This window comes from Anopheles ziemanni, chromosome 2 (assembly GCF_943734765.1).
Source record: "Anopheles ziemanni chromosome 2, idAnoZiCoDA_A2_x.2, whole genome shotgun sequence".
Lineage (NCBI taxonomy): Eukaryota > Metazoa > Arthropoda > Insecta > Diptera > Culicidae > Anopheles > Anopheles ziemanni.
In genome coordinates, this window is record NC_080705.1 from 83,459,165 (window position 1) to 83,476,253 (window position 17,089).

General features: G+C 45.0%; 1 protein-coding gene across 1 annotated transcript in view; it reads right to left on the reverse strand.

The window, feature by feature from the left end:
* Positions 1-17,089, reverse strand: part of LOC131281793 (dendritic arbor reduction protein 1) — a 121,458-nt gene that overhangs the window by 56,067 nt on the left and 48,302 nt on the right. Inside the window, exons 2-4 of the mRNA XM_058311143.1 lie at positions 11,168-11,351; positions 10,042-10,988; positions 8,022-8,544 (exon numbers count right to left, since the gene is read on the reverse strand). Of these exons, the coding sequence (XP_058167126.1) occupies positions 8,022-8,544; positions 10,042-10,988; positions 11,168-11,351 (1,654 nt within the window). The remainder of the gene's footprint in view (positions 1-8,021; positions 8,545-10,041; positions 10,989-11,167; positions 11,352-17,089) is intronic.

The window sequence follows — 17,089 nt, forward strand, 5'->3', positions numbered from 1 at the left end:
AGGAGGTTTGGCGCTCACGTGGCGCTCTGGAGCAACCGGAGTTGGCGGCCCATGTTATGCTGCTGCTGCCTCCCTTGCGAACCCTGAAGTGCAATCGCAATTCGATCTCAGTGGGGTAAAAATCCAATAAACTACAATCTATTCATTATTTCTGGCTCTTTTAGCACGCTCGACCCCGCGCCCGTCTAAATCAGGCCAATCATCACATGCAGAGCAAATATGAATGAATGGACGATGATGACGTGCGGGGACACGCACCCCGGCACCCCCGTTCGGGCCGCGCCGCAACGAAGACTGGACTTCTGCTTCTTCTGCTGCTTTTCGAAAGGAACGACCCGGGCAGCCTTGAGCCCGGGAAGTGATGCTGGCCGATTGCGACTGTTCCAGTTTGAACTATGCCGTATTTCGCCTCTATTTTCCCGCTCCGTACGCTGCAGTTCTCTATGGCTGTTGTGTTTCCCGCTCGGCGCGTCTGTCTGTCAGCGCGGGTTCGCGCGGGGAGGGGGGCTTCGATGCCGGGGCTCCAGTTTGGAGGCTACATCATCTCGCACCCAGCTGATCCGCACGGGCCCGAGGAATGCCCACCGATGCGGTCGGCCACAATGCCAAATAAAAATAAAATATTAAATTTTATAACTTATTCTGATCATTTATTACAACGCTCTCTCAACGGTTGGCTATCGTTGCTTCGCAACGGCGGTGCGGGATCGTGAAGAAAATCGTGCCAAATCCGAACCGACCGCACCAAATCGGCCGCCTCGGTCCCGGCATGAAATAGAACTCGAATCGGGTCGGGGCCGGGTTGAGGAAGGGTGGGGAGATTTTGATAAATACGTGCGATCGCGCTCGAAAACGAAGATCATTTACCAAACTTTACCGAAACGGTTCACGATCCTTTCACTTTTGATTCGCTCGCGCACCGTGGAGTGACTCAATTGACGCACCGATTGTCGGTCGATCGTCATCTTTCAACAAACCGATCGAACCGTCACACGTGATTATCACGGGATGGGGTTGCAGTGGACGAGTCAGTAATTTTTTGGACCAATTATGTGACAACACACTCGCGAAGGGATTCCCATCCAGTTTCAGTGAGTTCCTCATGTCTATTCCCGGGAACCATTGCCTATTTTTCCCCGTTCGTCGTTGCTGGGAAAGCTTCGAGTGAAGTCGCCATCGCAATCACTGCACCAGGACATGAACCCCGAGGGGGGAGGGTGCAATTTGTGACCGGAGCTAGGCAGGGGATCGTAAAGTGAAACGGTTATTATCAATTTGTGCAACGACGTTGGTTGGGCATCCGGACCATCGAATTGCTGCGCTCAGGGAAGCTAATTAATGATTCGGTCATGAAGGCAATAAGGATTAATTAAATTTTATCTGATGCAGTCAGAGAGCGACTTATGGGACACGAGCGTGATCCCGTGGCGTGCCGGGTCGGTGTGGTCGGCGCATCCGGTGTTGGCGCAAGCGGACTGGGAAAGATCCCCGAGAAAGCTCGGTGGAATTTTCACGAATTCAGTCTGAAGGGCTAGACCTATCGGAAAGCTATCGGTGGTCGTGATAAGGAACGTCTTCCGTGCCCTAGATATTTTTCTTTTCGAAGCTGGTTCTAATGCAATGGGACTATTTGATTATTTCTTAAAGCACTTTTTCGACGGGCAGAGGAATTGAAAAAAGAAAACTAGTGAACTGAACTAGTTATAGCTTTTAATTGCTGCAGCTTTAACATCTTTAATCTGGAATCTATGTGCTTTAGATTAGCATAAACAATTTTTTTTCTTTTTTAATACCATTTCTTCTTTATTTTAAGAAATTGAAAAATTAGTTTTTTACAATAATTATCGTTAAGTTCTACTAGAGACAGACATTAATTTATTTTTGAATTAATTTGCTTGAAACAAGATTTATGTGCAATGTTTTAAATACAGTATATCATTTGACTGTTAAATCAAAACTTGTAAGGAATAACATAAAATAATCTACATGAAAATAAAACATAATATATTATGTTTCTCTAAATGAAAAACAAACTTGTAACGTCTCAGATTAGGATGAAACTCAAAGTGCAATTCAGATGGAAACATAAAATATTTAAATTTATTTTACATCAACCTAACTCAAAAGCGGACGTAGCAAAAAGTCTACAAAATAGAAATTTTCCTTTTTTGAACTTGTAAAACTTTCATATTAGTATTATAAATAAGTTATATAGTTACAGATTTGTGTTATCTATGAGTTAAATCCTATTAGTAGTATCTTTCAAAGTCGTAAATAAAAAATTCTCAAGCAGTTATTGATCTCCATTGACCTGGTGGAATGGTTACGCAAAAAGTATGTGTTTAAAGCAGGTTCAACAGCGTTGGGATTTGAAATAAATTATCTTAAAAGCATATTGAATAAGAAGTTCATGTATTTGGTAAGTTTCATTTTCAAAATGAAAGATTTATTAAACTATAAACCATTAAAAATTGTACTGTACTTTTGGTTTATGTATTTTTAACATTGCCGTCATTTCAATCGTTTTAATCCACCAACATCCGGTATTTTGGAGCATAACCAACATCGTGTACATTCTCCGACACTGATTGTAGACGCCTACCGATCTCAAACATGTCCAACAACGGTTCTGTAGATTGAAATGTAAAATGTCCAGCTGTATTCCGAATGTTCAGCCCGCGTCGATCAGAAACATGTTGTTCAGAGATTGGGAGTTCCTAGCGCGCGCTAAGGGATTAAAGAACAAACCAACAACACTCGAACTCGCAAGAACCGTACACACGGTAGAGATCGTACCGAGATAAAATGTATTCTGGTCCGACCAACCGCGTGTTCGGTTGCGGCCATATTGCACAGCGGGAACCGAGCGGACCAGGAGGGGGTGATCCGAACATGCCGTGTGTATCATACAGTTTTGATTGATTGGTAAAGGAAAATCACGTCACATCGCGTCTGGTTGGCCCTCCGAACGTTGAGAACCTCTCGATCTTGATGCACGATCGTTCGTCACCCGGATCGCAGTGGATCAAGATTAGCGGAAAGCGCACTCGGTATGACACCTACCCAGTTGGAGCCGTTGGTCCGCCAGAGGGAGTTCACAAGTTCTGTACAACCCCGTACCTCGCTCTCCCGGGCATGACTGCGCCGATTGTTCCAAGCTACTTAGCCGAACCACCTGGAACAATCGGTCGGCCCCAATCGGTCAATCGGTTCTTGTGGAAGTTGGCCTAGCGCCATATTAATCACAAATTGTATCGACAAATTCAATTGAACCGAACCGTTGTGTAAACCGCGGGTAATAACAGGCAGCGAACAGACAATTTACAACTCGCGTTATTAATGATAGTTTTATTTTTCTTTCCGTCCAATTTCCAGCCTCCTTCCAGAAAAATTGGCTAGCCGGGTGACGCCTAATTTGACGGGGCGCGGCAAAGAACGGGGGGGACACGCTGGGTGGACCTCGATTTGTCGTTTCCCGTCGACGAGTCACACGGAAACACATACCAACATCCCAACACTTGGACTGTTTTACCAACAAATGCCAGACAGGCTGACAGATGACATTACCGCAAAATCCACCCCGCGAACACATTCTGAATAGTAATTGTCCCACAGTGTGTCGGGGTGTTGATTTAGCTTTCCTTTTTTCCCCTTCAGCACATGTCGGATGGAATCATAGAAAGCAAATAGTTCACTACATGGCAGCGCACAACACGCGCGCTACTGCGAGATGATGTTCATCCTGTCGGTAGCTCCAGTGCCCCTGCCAGCGCTCGCTACTCGAACTCGTTCGGTATGGAAAACTGGTTCAGTCACTCTTCCGAATGTACTGCATCAGGAGGAAACCGTTTTCCTCCATTCGCATTCGAAATAAGAACCGTCGGACGCCGCGTGTCTAGGCTGGGAGGACCGATTTCGTTGACAACTTTTTCACCCACCGGCGGATCATAACTCGATCCGGGAGCCTGTCACTGGTGGCCGTGGAGTCAGGTGGCGTCCGAGATGGATGGTGTGCCAAAAAGGGAGGAGGAAAACCATCCGCCGTGAGTGCCTTAGATAGCGTACCGACTCGTGCGACTTCGACGCCATGGAATAAAAAGGCTAAGGATAGGGACACGACGTGTAAGAAAAAAAAAAGATCGACGATGGTGAAAAGAAACAAAATCAATAAATCATTGTTTCTACCACCCTTCCATCCTGCTGCCACCCTCCCCCTAGCGGTGTGCAATTATTAAACGTTATTATGTGATAAATCATGATTAAAAATTCTGTACCTTTGGCGCGCCGAGCAAAACGGTAGCCAACGTGACGAGCTGGCGGGAAAACGTCACCGATCGGGTGATCCTGCTGCTCCTCCGCCTCATCCGAACAGGCTCTGAGCCGGCTCGCGACGGTAGCTTTTAATTGATTTAATTAGAGAAAATAATAATTACGTGCTTCGTTAGGGAAACAATCGGTTCGGCCGTAGGAAAATCCGAATGGAACCACATGTGCTTAATAGATTGCAAAAAAAAAAATTGAATCTGAACTGGAATATTGTCGGAGCCCGCTTGGTGGACGATTGATCCCATTAAATGGTCCATTTCCTAGGTATTATTCCGCCGATAAGAGCCACCCAGTCGGCTACGTTTTCCCTTTTGCTTTGGTTTTTGCACCAAGCATCGGTTCGAGTTCGCGCCCCGATCGATCGCGCTGGAAATTGGATCGTGGTGAAAATTACGTTTAATTGACCTGTGGCGTAGAGGGGAGAGGGTTGGTCCACTGCCCGACGCTCCGAACAGTGGCAGAGTGATAAGTTTTCCACCTTTCCTCCCGCTCCTGGGCGATGAGAAGTTTGATCGACAAGCCGAAGGTGCTCGGGAGGAGAAAGGGTCCGTCGCGACTGAGAGGCCTGATTAGCTGACGAGTTGATCGAGATAGTGACGTGCGGTCGTAATAATCAGTCCGATTGCAAAAATGAAAAAAAGTTTGATTAGCGCGGGGATGAAAAACGAAACGGTGCCACACTAGGGCCGGTGGGGAACGTTTACGCGCCCGGTTGGCGGTTTAAAATTGTTCGCAAACACTCACTGCGCCACAACAGCCCACTGACAGCGTGGTTAGGTTTTTGTGGACTAATGTGTTCATCGCGGCGAGTGTGAGTTAATTATATCTAATTAAACATCGATCCGATTTCATGGTTTTTAAACATTTTCCTTCCCGATCGGTGGGTGGGACATGCTAAAAGGGGGGAAAAAGCCGTTGTAGTTTTAGAAAGTAAATATTTCATTGAAGGACGGAGCGTTGTTTAACTCAGTGATGTCAAACTCGTTTCACCTTGCGGGCCGCATTTCCTCCCAAAATAGGTTCGCGGGCCGCATTTTCTCTCAATATAGGCTCGCGGGCCAAACCATATAATTGATTGGAGTGATGAAAATATGTTCTTATCAATGTGGTTTTATCTTAACAGTCAAGAATGTTTTACATTTTCACATTTTTTCATATTATATTACTTCTTATAAAATTTACAAATTTTGAGTAAAAGAGAGGGTTTGTTGCTCAATCGTTTTTCAAATTTTAACGAATTCAACTCAAGTTTATTGAAATAAATGTTGCAGTTCAACACTGTTGTGTAGTTTGTTAATGATTTTAGAGAAGTAAAGGTATATAATTACAATAGCTAACTTATTGCTCCGCATTTGTTATTTTGTTTGGAATGGTCTTGTAGTTCAACACGTTTGTTTTCTGTTAACACTATTTATCCACTTGTCTAGAAAAATCTGTGTAAAATCTTTGCTGCAAAGTTGCATATCACTTTCTTATTGAAATTGTTTAAATTGACATTCGTTCAGTTCTCTTGCAATTCGCAGTTCGTGAAAAAATTTACATTAAATATTTTGGTATTTGCTATAAGCCAATACTCAAGGATCCAAACATTCGATGTAATGTTTCAAAGGGGTCGCGGGCCACACCCAATGTTCTTGCGGGCCGCATGTGGCCCGCGGGCCGCATGTGGCCCGCGGGCCGCATGTTTGACATCCCTGGTTTAACTGATTGCTGTTCCGAACCATTTAAAACCAATGTAGCACTTATTTTAAAATTTCAATATCTACTGAATATTGAAGGCAACAACAAATAGTTATCGAATAAATTAAATTCAAACTAGCTAATTTTGAAATACAATGCAAAGTGAAAATGGTATTTGAATCGAAAGAATACAGAAAAATCCCAAGGCTTCAAATAATCAGTTCAAGATTACTTTGCGATGACAAAATTATCGTTTTTACTTTATTCGTGAAGTTTTTGATTTCTCCAACTAACTTCTAACAATTCAAACTAACATAAAGAATTTATTTTTTACAACAAAGTAATTTGTAGGTAGCGAAAAATAAAAGTAGGATAAGATTGAAGAGCAACATAGATTTGGCGAAATAAAACGATTACACGCGATTCAAACGGAATAGTTTGTTAAATCACCTTGTTAATGATGCAGATTACGTACACATTTGTCACGTGTGCCAAATACCAACGTTTATAGCGCAGAAAACACGTAATAATAGATTGTAAAACACCATGTTTCGCTACAACACACGGCGGGTGTTTTTCCGAACGCTTTTGCTTCGCAAATTAACGACGGCGATCGATAGCGATCGCTGGCTTAGGAAAAGCCCAAAACATGTTTCAACATGCGTCAAACTGCACTGCCACCCAAAAACATAACGAAAAACAGAAATAAAACCCCTTAATGAAACGCGGGCGCAGTACTGGCGAAAAGCGAAGAAAAAAAAAATACCCCTCCGAAAACATGTCGCGCTGCCCACGGACCTTATTCGTAGTAAAAGTGTTAGCTATGCTGTTCTGCCCATGCCAGCACTAATTATCACGCCCGGTTCACTTTCCGCCCGCCGGAGAGTATGGACGCTTCCTTCGGACGTTGGGTAGTATCGCGGGTTTTTATTCGCACCCACCGCGACTCCTGTCGCGGTCCCGTTAGTCAGTGGGAAAAAAGTGCCCCAACGTCGGTGGGGTGTTCCATTTTTGGGCGGTGGGTGAAAATGAAACTTTTCCACCGACTCTGCCGTACAAATTGATTCATCAAGGGTTCCCCAGTCGGAGGGATAGGACGAGAAGGAATAAAGCACCGATCGGGGTAGGGGGGGACCTTTTCCTGCAGCCGGCGTTGGGAGGCATGCGGAGGGATTCTCTTATTTTCCCCCCGGGGAGATAGATCGCGAGCAAAGTGATAGTGCGCATGGCTGATCGAATATGGCAACTTCACGCTTCACGCACCACGACTCCGACATTGGCAGCGGGCGTGCATGGACACACGGACCATATTGCGAACCGGAATGAGTGAGTGATAATTATCGATTTTTAAATGTCGTACGCAAAGGGAAAAATCCCGATCACGTCCAAGCAGCGTTTGGTGCGGCCACGGAATGGTGGGATCGCAGCCGAACATCATAATCACGCAGGGGCGAGCTAATGAATTATCGCGTAAATGTCTTAATTTTATTACGCCGTGCTGCACCAAGGAGGACCACACCATATCGTGGGCATGCCGTGCACCGGGTGAGTGTCCGATCGGGGTCCGATCTCCTGGCAAACCCGCGCTGGGGATTGACGAGTGATTTTTCTCACATTCCGTTTATGGATGGCCACCCGGGACTGGTTGGTGTGGCCGATTGCGATTGACACACACTCACGCACAGAATGCATGGTGATGATTGCAGACCGAACCGAGGGAGTCCACTCTTGCGAACTACCGATTGCGATTGCAGCTAAAGACGTGGTCTCGCAAGGTGTTGTTTGGCGAAAATTATCCATATTATTAATTATCAGCTCCGGTGCATCGGTGCAACCATTCGCTGGGCGACCCAACTTCAGCCGTGACCAAGTGTCCGCCAAGATTGTCCGGCCCCGATACAGCTCCGAAATGGGGAGTGTGGGAACGGAGCGTAATAAGCATGCTTGGGAATCAATTTAATGGGAATTAGGCGCAGACCTGGTGGGCCGTGCGTGAATATGGCGGCCAGACTTACCGATGAAATCACAGTGGTGTATTCGGCGCTTCTCCAGCTCCGGATTGTTGCGCCGGTTGTAGCGGCCGACGATGTGCTTCACCACGCCGGCGCTGCTGAGCACGCTGTTGATGCTGTGCGCGGAACTGTGCCGCTTGGAACTGGAACCACGGGTGCCGGTCGGGCCGGGGAGACGCCCAGACGTCGCCGTCGACGGGCTGTTGGCGGGGCCGGACGGGGCGGGCAGCACCGACCCGAGCGGTGTCAGCGCTGCGTGCAAGGAACTGTTCGCGACGAGCTGATTTGGTTGCGCCGGTTGGTTGCTGGAACCGCCCGGTTGCGGAAGTTGCTGGAGCAGCACTTGGGATGGCGAAGCGCCGACCGTTTGGGGTCCCACCAGGCCCCCGTGGGCGTGATGGTGGAGGTGAGACGATTGGTGGCTCATTTGTTGTTGCTGCTGTTGCTGCTGCTGCTGCTGCTGCTGGTGCTGTTGCTGTTGCTGTTGCTGGTGATACGGTGGCGGAGGAGTTCTTCTCGGAGGATTCTACAAGCAGATGGTCAAAGAAATTCGTTACGGAAGGCTAACAACGTCTAGAGCAGTTTAGTCTGGTGTTAGGATTTGACAGACGAAAATGTATGGGATTTGACAGCTTCAAGCTACCGTATTATGGTTTTATGAATCGATTAATTTTAACGTTTGATTTTATCGAATGGTTTCTCGGTCACTGTAACCCTCTTCGGAGGGAGGTCTTGTTCCATTAGGGGATGTCGGGCCACATAAAAAAAAAGTTATATTTTCTAAACCTGAAATCGTGGCTTTTCATACGAAAAAATTGTAAAATTTTATTTGTATTTGAAAAAATATGGATATATTGTCAGATTTCACAATCGATAAAATATTTTGCGATAAAGCAGTGACATCAGCCTTAAATTACTCATCCTAGAATCAATCTCTTAGTAATTAAGTAGATGTTTTTTACGTGTTTGTACCTTCATACAACTATATCCTTCTTAGTATGCCAATTGTTCGTTAGTCTTTCTATTGTAGCAAATTACTTATTTTACAGAAAGCAGTTTAGCAAAGATTTAGTTTTATCTAAACAAATATTTAGCACCATACATAATTGTACTAGAACATAAAAATATGTGTTTTACAAGAATATATCATGAATGGTATGAGAAAACTGCCAATTTACACTGTTTAAAGCTCTTTTTGTTTTGCTATGTTTTGATCATTTGTATCATTACAATATGGTTCTTTCTCGTACGTTGAGTCTTGTTCAGATCATTATGAGATATCTGGCTGAACGTTGTCGGAATTAGCCAATCAAATTGAAGGGACTGGGCAGAACTTCAGGTAGAACATGGAACAACCTCAAGTTTACGAAACAAGAAGGCTTCAAATATGTAGCATGTGAGCTTATTGTAAGGGATTTTCTAGTAATCAAACACAGGATTAAGTATTCCTGAGTTCCCTGCGTGCGCTATGTAATTAAAGTAAATAAAAAAAAATAATTAAACATTTTGCGTTATAATCGCTAGAATTACAAAAAGTTGAGCGTACGGAATTGAATGGAAGGATTCGCGTAAGATGTACTAAAACCACCACTTAAAAAGAAATGTTGGACTCCCCAGAATTGAGATATTTAGACATTTTAGATATTTAAGACGCGCACAAACACACATGATTGTCAGAACAGAAAATCATAAAAAAAAGAAATTAAGTTTGAAAGTTAAGACCTGGTTAAATCAATAAGCGACCGATCCAACCGCCAGGTTTTGAACCAGTGTATTTTTGCAGGCAATACTATTTTGGAGCTATTAGTTCCTCTTATTAGCTAGATTTATGCGAATAAACAGAAAACTTCTTTTACAAAACTCGTAGCATTTGGTATGTTGGCAACAGCAAATCACATGAAGCAACAATCGAGTGTACTGCAACGTTCAAGGTACTAGTAAAAAGCCCTCGAGTTCAGCTCAGCCAAGGCTTTGAGTCGGACAAGATTGACATCTGACGGTTGGGGGGAAGGCTCGAATTTACCTGCAAGGTGTTTCCGGGACTGCCGGGGTCGGAGTTGGGCGGCGTCAGCGGCGGGACGTACATTAGCCTCGAGATGGGCGTCGGGCAGATGGTGGAGCTCTGCGTCGTCGACTGCGGCACGGCGTACTTGGAGTGGTACATCTGCCCTGCGGCGGCGGACCCTTGGTTCAAGGTGGCGTTGGTGCCACCCCCGCCGGCCGGCGGCTGCCAGTGGTAGTAGTTATTGTTTTGGTTCACGTGCAGGTGTTGCTGTGGGTGATGCTGCTGCTGCTGATGTTGCTGCTGGTGTTGCTGCTGCTGGTGATGCTGATGATGCTGGTGATGCTGGTGATGCTGCGGATGGGACAGTTGATGGTGCTGCTGATGCTGCGTAGGAGGTTGCTGGTGATGCTGCTGGGACGGATGGTTCGTGAGCAGCTGCAGGTTGCTGCCACTCCCGTTCGTTCCGGCCAGGTAGCCATTGAGCCCGTGCTGACTCTGGTGGCCGTGAGAAGCCGTGACACCGAGGTTACCTCCACTGTGCGTGTACCCATTGCTGGGGCCATTGTTCGGGAGGAAGTTATTGCTACCATTGTTGGTCGCCGCGTTGCCTCCGTTGGTGTGGCAGCTCGCCGCGTCACCGTGCATATGGTTTTGGTGGATGCTGTTGTTGTTGGTTAGGTGGCTAAGGTTGTTGTTGTTGTGGTTGGTGGCCTGCGCCAGCAGCTGCTGGCTCTTCTCCGTCTTGATCTCGAGCGGGCTGAGCAGGGGCGAGGACAGCGGCTCCAGGAACGGATCGTCGACCGCCTCCATCTTGACCTGCGGCACGCCGTTCATGGTGGCCGAGCCGAGCATGATGGCGTTCTCCGGGTCGATGTTCTGTATCGAGCTGGCGATGTCCTCCCACAGCGGTGGCCGCAGGAACGAGTCCTCCGACTCGGTGCACAGCATGTCGCGGTGTTTGTTGCCTGCGGGAGTGATAGGGCAGACTAAATATTTATTAATTCCCTTCCATCACACCGGACCGGAGAGTATCGCTTATCGCGCCCGACAGCCCGGCTTAGCGCGTTAAGCTTCCCTTCCATTTCGGTAGTCAAATATTATAGCACTTTCCCGCGTGCGTTCCAGAACGGACCCCGATACGTACCGAAGAAGAATTCCTTGCCATAGTGCTCGTAGCCCTGGCCGGCGTAGCTGGATAATCCGGACGACGACAGCGGCGAGTTGGATGATGGATGATGCTGACTGCCCGGTACAACGTCCAGCTCGACATCGGTTTCCAATTTATTTATGCGCCCCATCAGCTCATGCCGAAATTCTAATTCTGGTGACTGTAATTAATTGAACGCCGACGATAAAACCGAGGAAAGAGAGAGAGAGAGAGAGGGAGAACCAAGACGAGAAATTAATGAATCATTCGTTTGTTCGCTGGGAAAGATGTCATTTTCGTGGTCGGTTGTGATTTCCGTCCGGTCTACCAGATTCTTTACCGTTTGTCAGTGGTTTTTTCTTCACCATCTTTTTTTTTAATTCTCGAATAATTTATGATAAGATTCCCCATTACAACAAATGCATTTAACTTGTTTGTCAAAAGTGCACTCGCGGCGATGATTGTGCGGGAATGCAGAACAGAGGAATGCTTTTGGAGGAGATGACACTTCAGTCTTGTCGTTGTGCAACTTCTGTCTTCGTGATGGTGGAACATCGAAAGATTAATGAATCGATAGAGTGTAGTTAAGTGTTTATGCAGTTGATGAAATGCGCTTTCATTTTTTTGTTGGAACTTTAAACGTAATCCTAATCGTTATGGAAAATTCTTTATGATCATGTACAAAGTATAAAGGGTTTCTTCCAGATCCACAGTTCTCTGTCTACCTTCCCCGTGTGTACGCTGGCTCATGCCGTAAGGAAGCGTCAGTTACTATAATTTGTGTCTCAGTAAATCGCAATAATGTGGACCATTAAGGTTTAGCGAGTGATTTAAAACAATCCAAACGCCGCCCAGCATCCCAGGTCGCTAAACCAAACGGCTGCCCGATCGCTTCCCAAAGCGACCCCACAACGAACTTCACGCGCTGTCAATCAAAATCACTGAGAACATTAATTTACATAAACACCACCTTCCCCGTGGCGCATCGCTGGAGTCCAAAGTGGCGTTCGTCGGGGAAGATGGCCACAGCAAGTGAAAGCTTGACGCTCGGTAACGATCTCTGTTTCAATCTATTGCTCCCTTCCGAACAAGACCGTTGTGGTGATCGACCGTTGGGAACGGTGTTGTTGGATCGGTCTGCAGATTGCAGCGACCACCTCCGATGGGAGAAGAGATGGTTCCTTCGGAAGAAACGGTGATTAAATCGTTTGATGGACGCTAAAGTGACGGACCGAAATGCTACCTGTCGTCGGAGGGTGTTTTAGCGAATCGCTACGAAGAAACAAGTGATCACGAGACATCGTGCAAAGATTGTTTGGACGCAGACTTGCAACATCCGAGCGAAGGCATTAAGAGAAGTTCACTAAGATGAATGATGTGCTTAGCGATCGAGTGCTGAATGCGTTCTTTAACTTGCTTTTTTACGAGGTTAGCCAACAGAAAGAATTACAGGGTGCGAAGAAAAAATGTATCTTGGTATGAAATTATAAGAATTCCATCCGAACAGCGTCAACATCACAGCTATAAGTCGTGTGTCTATGTGTGAGTTATATTTTTATAGCCAAGAAGTCGTTTTACCATCCTAGATTAAATAAGCGTTTACTGCTTATGGAAATGGCGGAATAAAAGGCGTTCAGCGTTCATCGCCCGGCGGTTTGGTTCGGAACATATGTCCCAATTTAACGCGGTTAATAAATTCGCCGTAAACATGCATTTTTATCACGTTTGCCAGCGTCATGAGCGTTTGCGTGATGCGTTGGAATGAAAAATGGTTCCTCGTCCGTTGCGCCTTTGCGGCCGGGATTGACGCTAACGTTTCTTATTAAAACACAGCGGAGTTCTGGGAAGCGGCCAAAGGGGGTGACGAGCTTGGCGGTGCGCCGGACCCGACACGTCCATAAAAATGGCAAAACAGTAGATTTTTAATACGCACATGAACGCATATCCCACCACCGGACGAAAGGTGGTAAGAAAATTGCAACTAAATAAACCAACGCGCTAGAAGCGTTCCGTTCCGCGATTCGATGCCTTCCCTCCACCCAATAGATCTTTTTATCTTCCTCCTTGTGACCGGGGGACCAGGGTGGGGGAAAGGTTGGGGACAGCATTTGCATACAATCGGCCGTAAAACTTTATCCACTGATATCTTCCACCGCGTGACACCGCGAAGGCGCACCGCGTGGTGCATGTGAAATTGGCGGCGATTTGTAGGAGAATTTACGATCGATTTTATATGACTCCCCAAACGCGCGCGCGCTCGAACCGAACGCACTTTTTTTTATATTCTTCCTTGCTGCACTAATCGATAGGGCAGGGGTGCTCATTCGGGAGGGTACGAGAAGGGAAGTATATTGGCAGATTGAGGCGAGATGACACTTTAGCAGCTAGGACACGTCAAAGCGTGATGGAGGTGGGGATGGAAAATGCCGCTCGGCATGCTGCTGGTAGAATATTAACTTCTTCTGCTTTCCCCTACTCCGAACCGCTTAGATTCTTCCCCAAACATACACCTCCTCCACTTCCTTCGCAACAGTTGTGCTCTCGAACATTGTTCGGTGCATTATAAGATTGTTGCGCGAGTTAGAGAAGCCTGAACTGGTCGCTTCTGTTTCTGCAACGCGATCGGGTTAGGAATAGGTAATTCGATTGAGTATGTTCCGTAGAGTGCAACGGAGGGAGGTTCGGCACTCAAGGCGCGTAGTTCAATCGCACATTGTGTGGGTCTTTCGCTGCGGAGCTGCACCGCTTGGAGTTAATTGAGTTCTTGACTCAATAATCCATTAGATTCGCGGGGTGACACTATAATGGCGCATTAGTAATAAGAGTCGGTGAAACGCATTGTGTTATGATGTTGCACTCGGAACGTAATGTTGGATAGAACGTTTGCATGTTATCTAATGAGGCAAGGAGGTCAAATATGGCAACTTCGAAGAGTGTATTGAAAAAGCAGTAGAAAGTTGCGTTTTTAATTTGGAATATCAATTTAATGTATGCAGTGAATATTTTCAATAGTTCCATGGAGTATCCTTTCATAAAACATTTGAATTCATTATAGCAATATTTCCATGGAGTATCCTTTGTCTAAGCTTTTGAAGTCGCCATAAGAAGGTTTTGTTTTTGTCTAACAAATACAATTTATTTTATCAATTTATGAAGAGAAGGTATCTCCTCTCTAACTGTCATGGAAAATAAATTTAATATTTGAAAATTATTTCTCTAGTTATTATGATAAGATTTCGAGACTATCAGATATTTGAGATTATTAGGTATGAAATTAGATCCAGTTGTGAAGGTACGCAATTGATTTAGTCATCATTTTAAACTGAATCTTCAATTTAATTTTATTTCATCTTAGTTCACTAATAGTAATAGTTAATTGAAATGAAATATTTCTCTGGCACATGGTATATCTAACATACTATAAGGTTTCATGACTATTAGATATTTGAGATTGTTATATATGAAACTTCATCCAGTTGTTAATTTTTTTTATTGGTTAAGACTTAATTTAAGAATTGTTTAAGGCAGAATCTCGTAAATGAACTATAATTCTTATAAATTTTCTCTCATATGAAGCTTTGTTAATTAAGTATATTAGACTCATTAAATAGTTATTGTAAAATCAATGACCTCAAAAATAGCTACTTTGTTTAAACCTTAAATTAACTATTAAACCTTTTCTTACAACGGATGATGGAATCGATCTGGAGAGTGAATGATCGTAACAGAATCTAGTCTGCTGTATCTCTTGTTCTAAGCGATAGGCTTTATCGATTCTAACATGGAAACCCGTTTTTGGAATTGCCTCCCCCTCACATGCAACCCATTGACACACATTGAGTGCGTGGCGGGGGTCCAGCTCTGCTGTGGGGAAGACAAAAATGCATAATGCTTCAAATATCTGTGTCACTAGGCTTAGAACAGTGGCCCCAGAACGGAACCAGTGGACCACCCGTTACCCTCCCGCCTGCGCACTCGGCTGGTGGAAGAAGAAAACCGACCAGAACAGGCTGCACACAAAAAAAGACCAGTCCCATCCAGCAGCTGCCCAGCGTCGAGCGGTTCGTTGAAGCGTGGTGCCCGGAATGAGGCCACCGGATCGACAAACTGTCCATTAAAAATATGTTCATCGATCGCGATTGAAACGGAGCTTGGTGGTGAGCGAGCCGACACTCCAGCGAGTTGACCCCGGGCCGGCCATCGGTCACCGGCGATTGGAAGGCAGGCTTGAGGATCACCGGTTCAGCCAGCTGACAAAGCAAACAAATGAACAAACACACAACAAAAAAATCACAAACACATACGAGTGACGAAAAAAAAATACTCCAAGCCAGGTATTAGGTGACCAGGGATCCGGGGTGACGGTTGACCGAGATCAGATGTGTCACCCTCGGGCTCGGACCTAACGAGGAATTCTATGGTCCCATACGTGCCACGGGGGTGACCGAGCATCGCCCGCGTTTGCACATAATTCATCTGATTGATTCTTGAAATCTGCACTCCCGCTGCTGCTGCTGCTGCTGCTGCTGCGTGTCAATCGGTGACCCAACACTCCATAAATAACCGAGAGCCACCGGATTTAGCGTGGCGGGGCGTACTGTCCCGCCGGTACGCAGCATGGCACGGGCACCACATGGGCCCCGTGCGATTAAAATAATAGACAAAAGTGCGATAAAATTTGAATTGAATGGATGCATGGCGAACCGGGTTCGTGTGTGCGGTGGCAAATTAACCTCCTTTTTTCGCTTCGACAGTCGAATGGTGGCTGGCGGCGAGGAAGTGGATCATCCAATCGGAAGAGTGTCAAGCAGCGGCCGGTCAACTGCAGTTTTAATGCAGCACCTTTTGCATCGGCATGCTCAAAGAGCGTGGAGTTAACCTACTCCGGTGCCACGGAATCCGAGCCGTTATGATGATGCCGATTTAATCGGTTCCCTAAATGGCACGAAACACGTGGTGTGAATGGGTAAGATGGAGGGTTCGTAGTTTATGCAAAAGAAAACACTCAATAGGATCAAACAGAATTGGCTTTAGATTGGTCATAATGGCTCAAACTATGCACGAAACGTGTCACAGAATGAGCATATTCATGCATCCAGAGTATATGAAAAGTTTTTGAGTTTTTTAAAGGTAAATTTTATTTGAAAATTTTTTTTTAGAATTTGGTAAGTTGGTGAGAGGTTAAATGGTTGTGTTTTAGTTGCCTGTTTAAACTAGGAGCTATTTTATGAATTTTTCACAACGTTTCCATCAGAAAACGGATGTCTCGGCATGGCTTAGTATTTAACTGAATAGAGCAAATAGGAATCGGATTTTTTGGATTGGGGAATTTTATTTGATAGCTCAAAAGCTGAAAAATGAGCTAAAATTTATATAAAAAAGAAAATCATTTGAATTCCATCATTATTTTAAGATTTGTCCATCATTGCACAATGCTCCAACACGACAACTTCATAACGCTTGTATACACGAATGAGTTGACGGATCGAAACGACATTTAGAGCAAGTTCATATGAAAGATAAAATATTAAAATAGGATAGGAATTTTGGATTTTCTACTGCTCAAAAACAAAGTTTTTTGACCTTCAAAACCTTTTGGCTTTCAAAACTGTTTGACTAACCTAGTAATGTTCTAATATGTTCATGGATGATAATCAAGCAAATCCTAGTTCACGGATCAAACTATCCTTTTAGCTTTAAATAATCAAGTAAGTTTTTTGAGATAAACATCTAAACAATACCCATAGCTTTGTATCAGAAAGTACTTATTAGTGTGGTTTTGTATAATTTTTGACAAGTACTCTTTTTACAAAGATTTTGTAAGATATATGTAAAGGAAGGGACTTTTAACAGAATTTGATCAAGATTTATCTAACAGAAAGTTTCCAAATATTGAAATTGTTTTAAGGTATTAAAAAT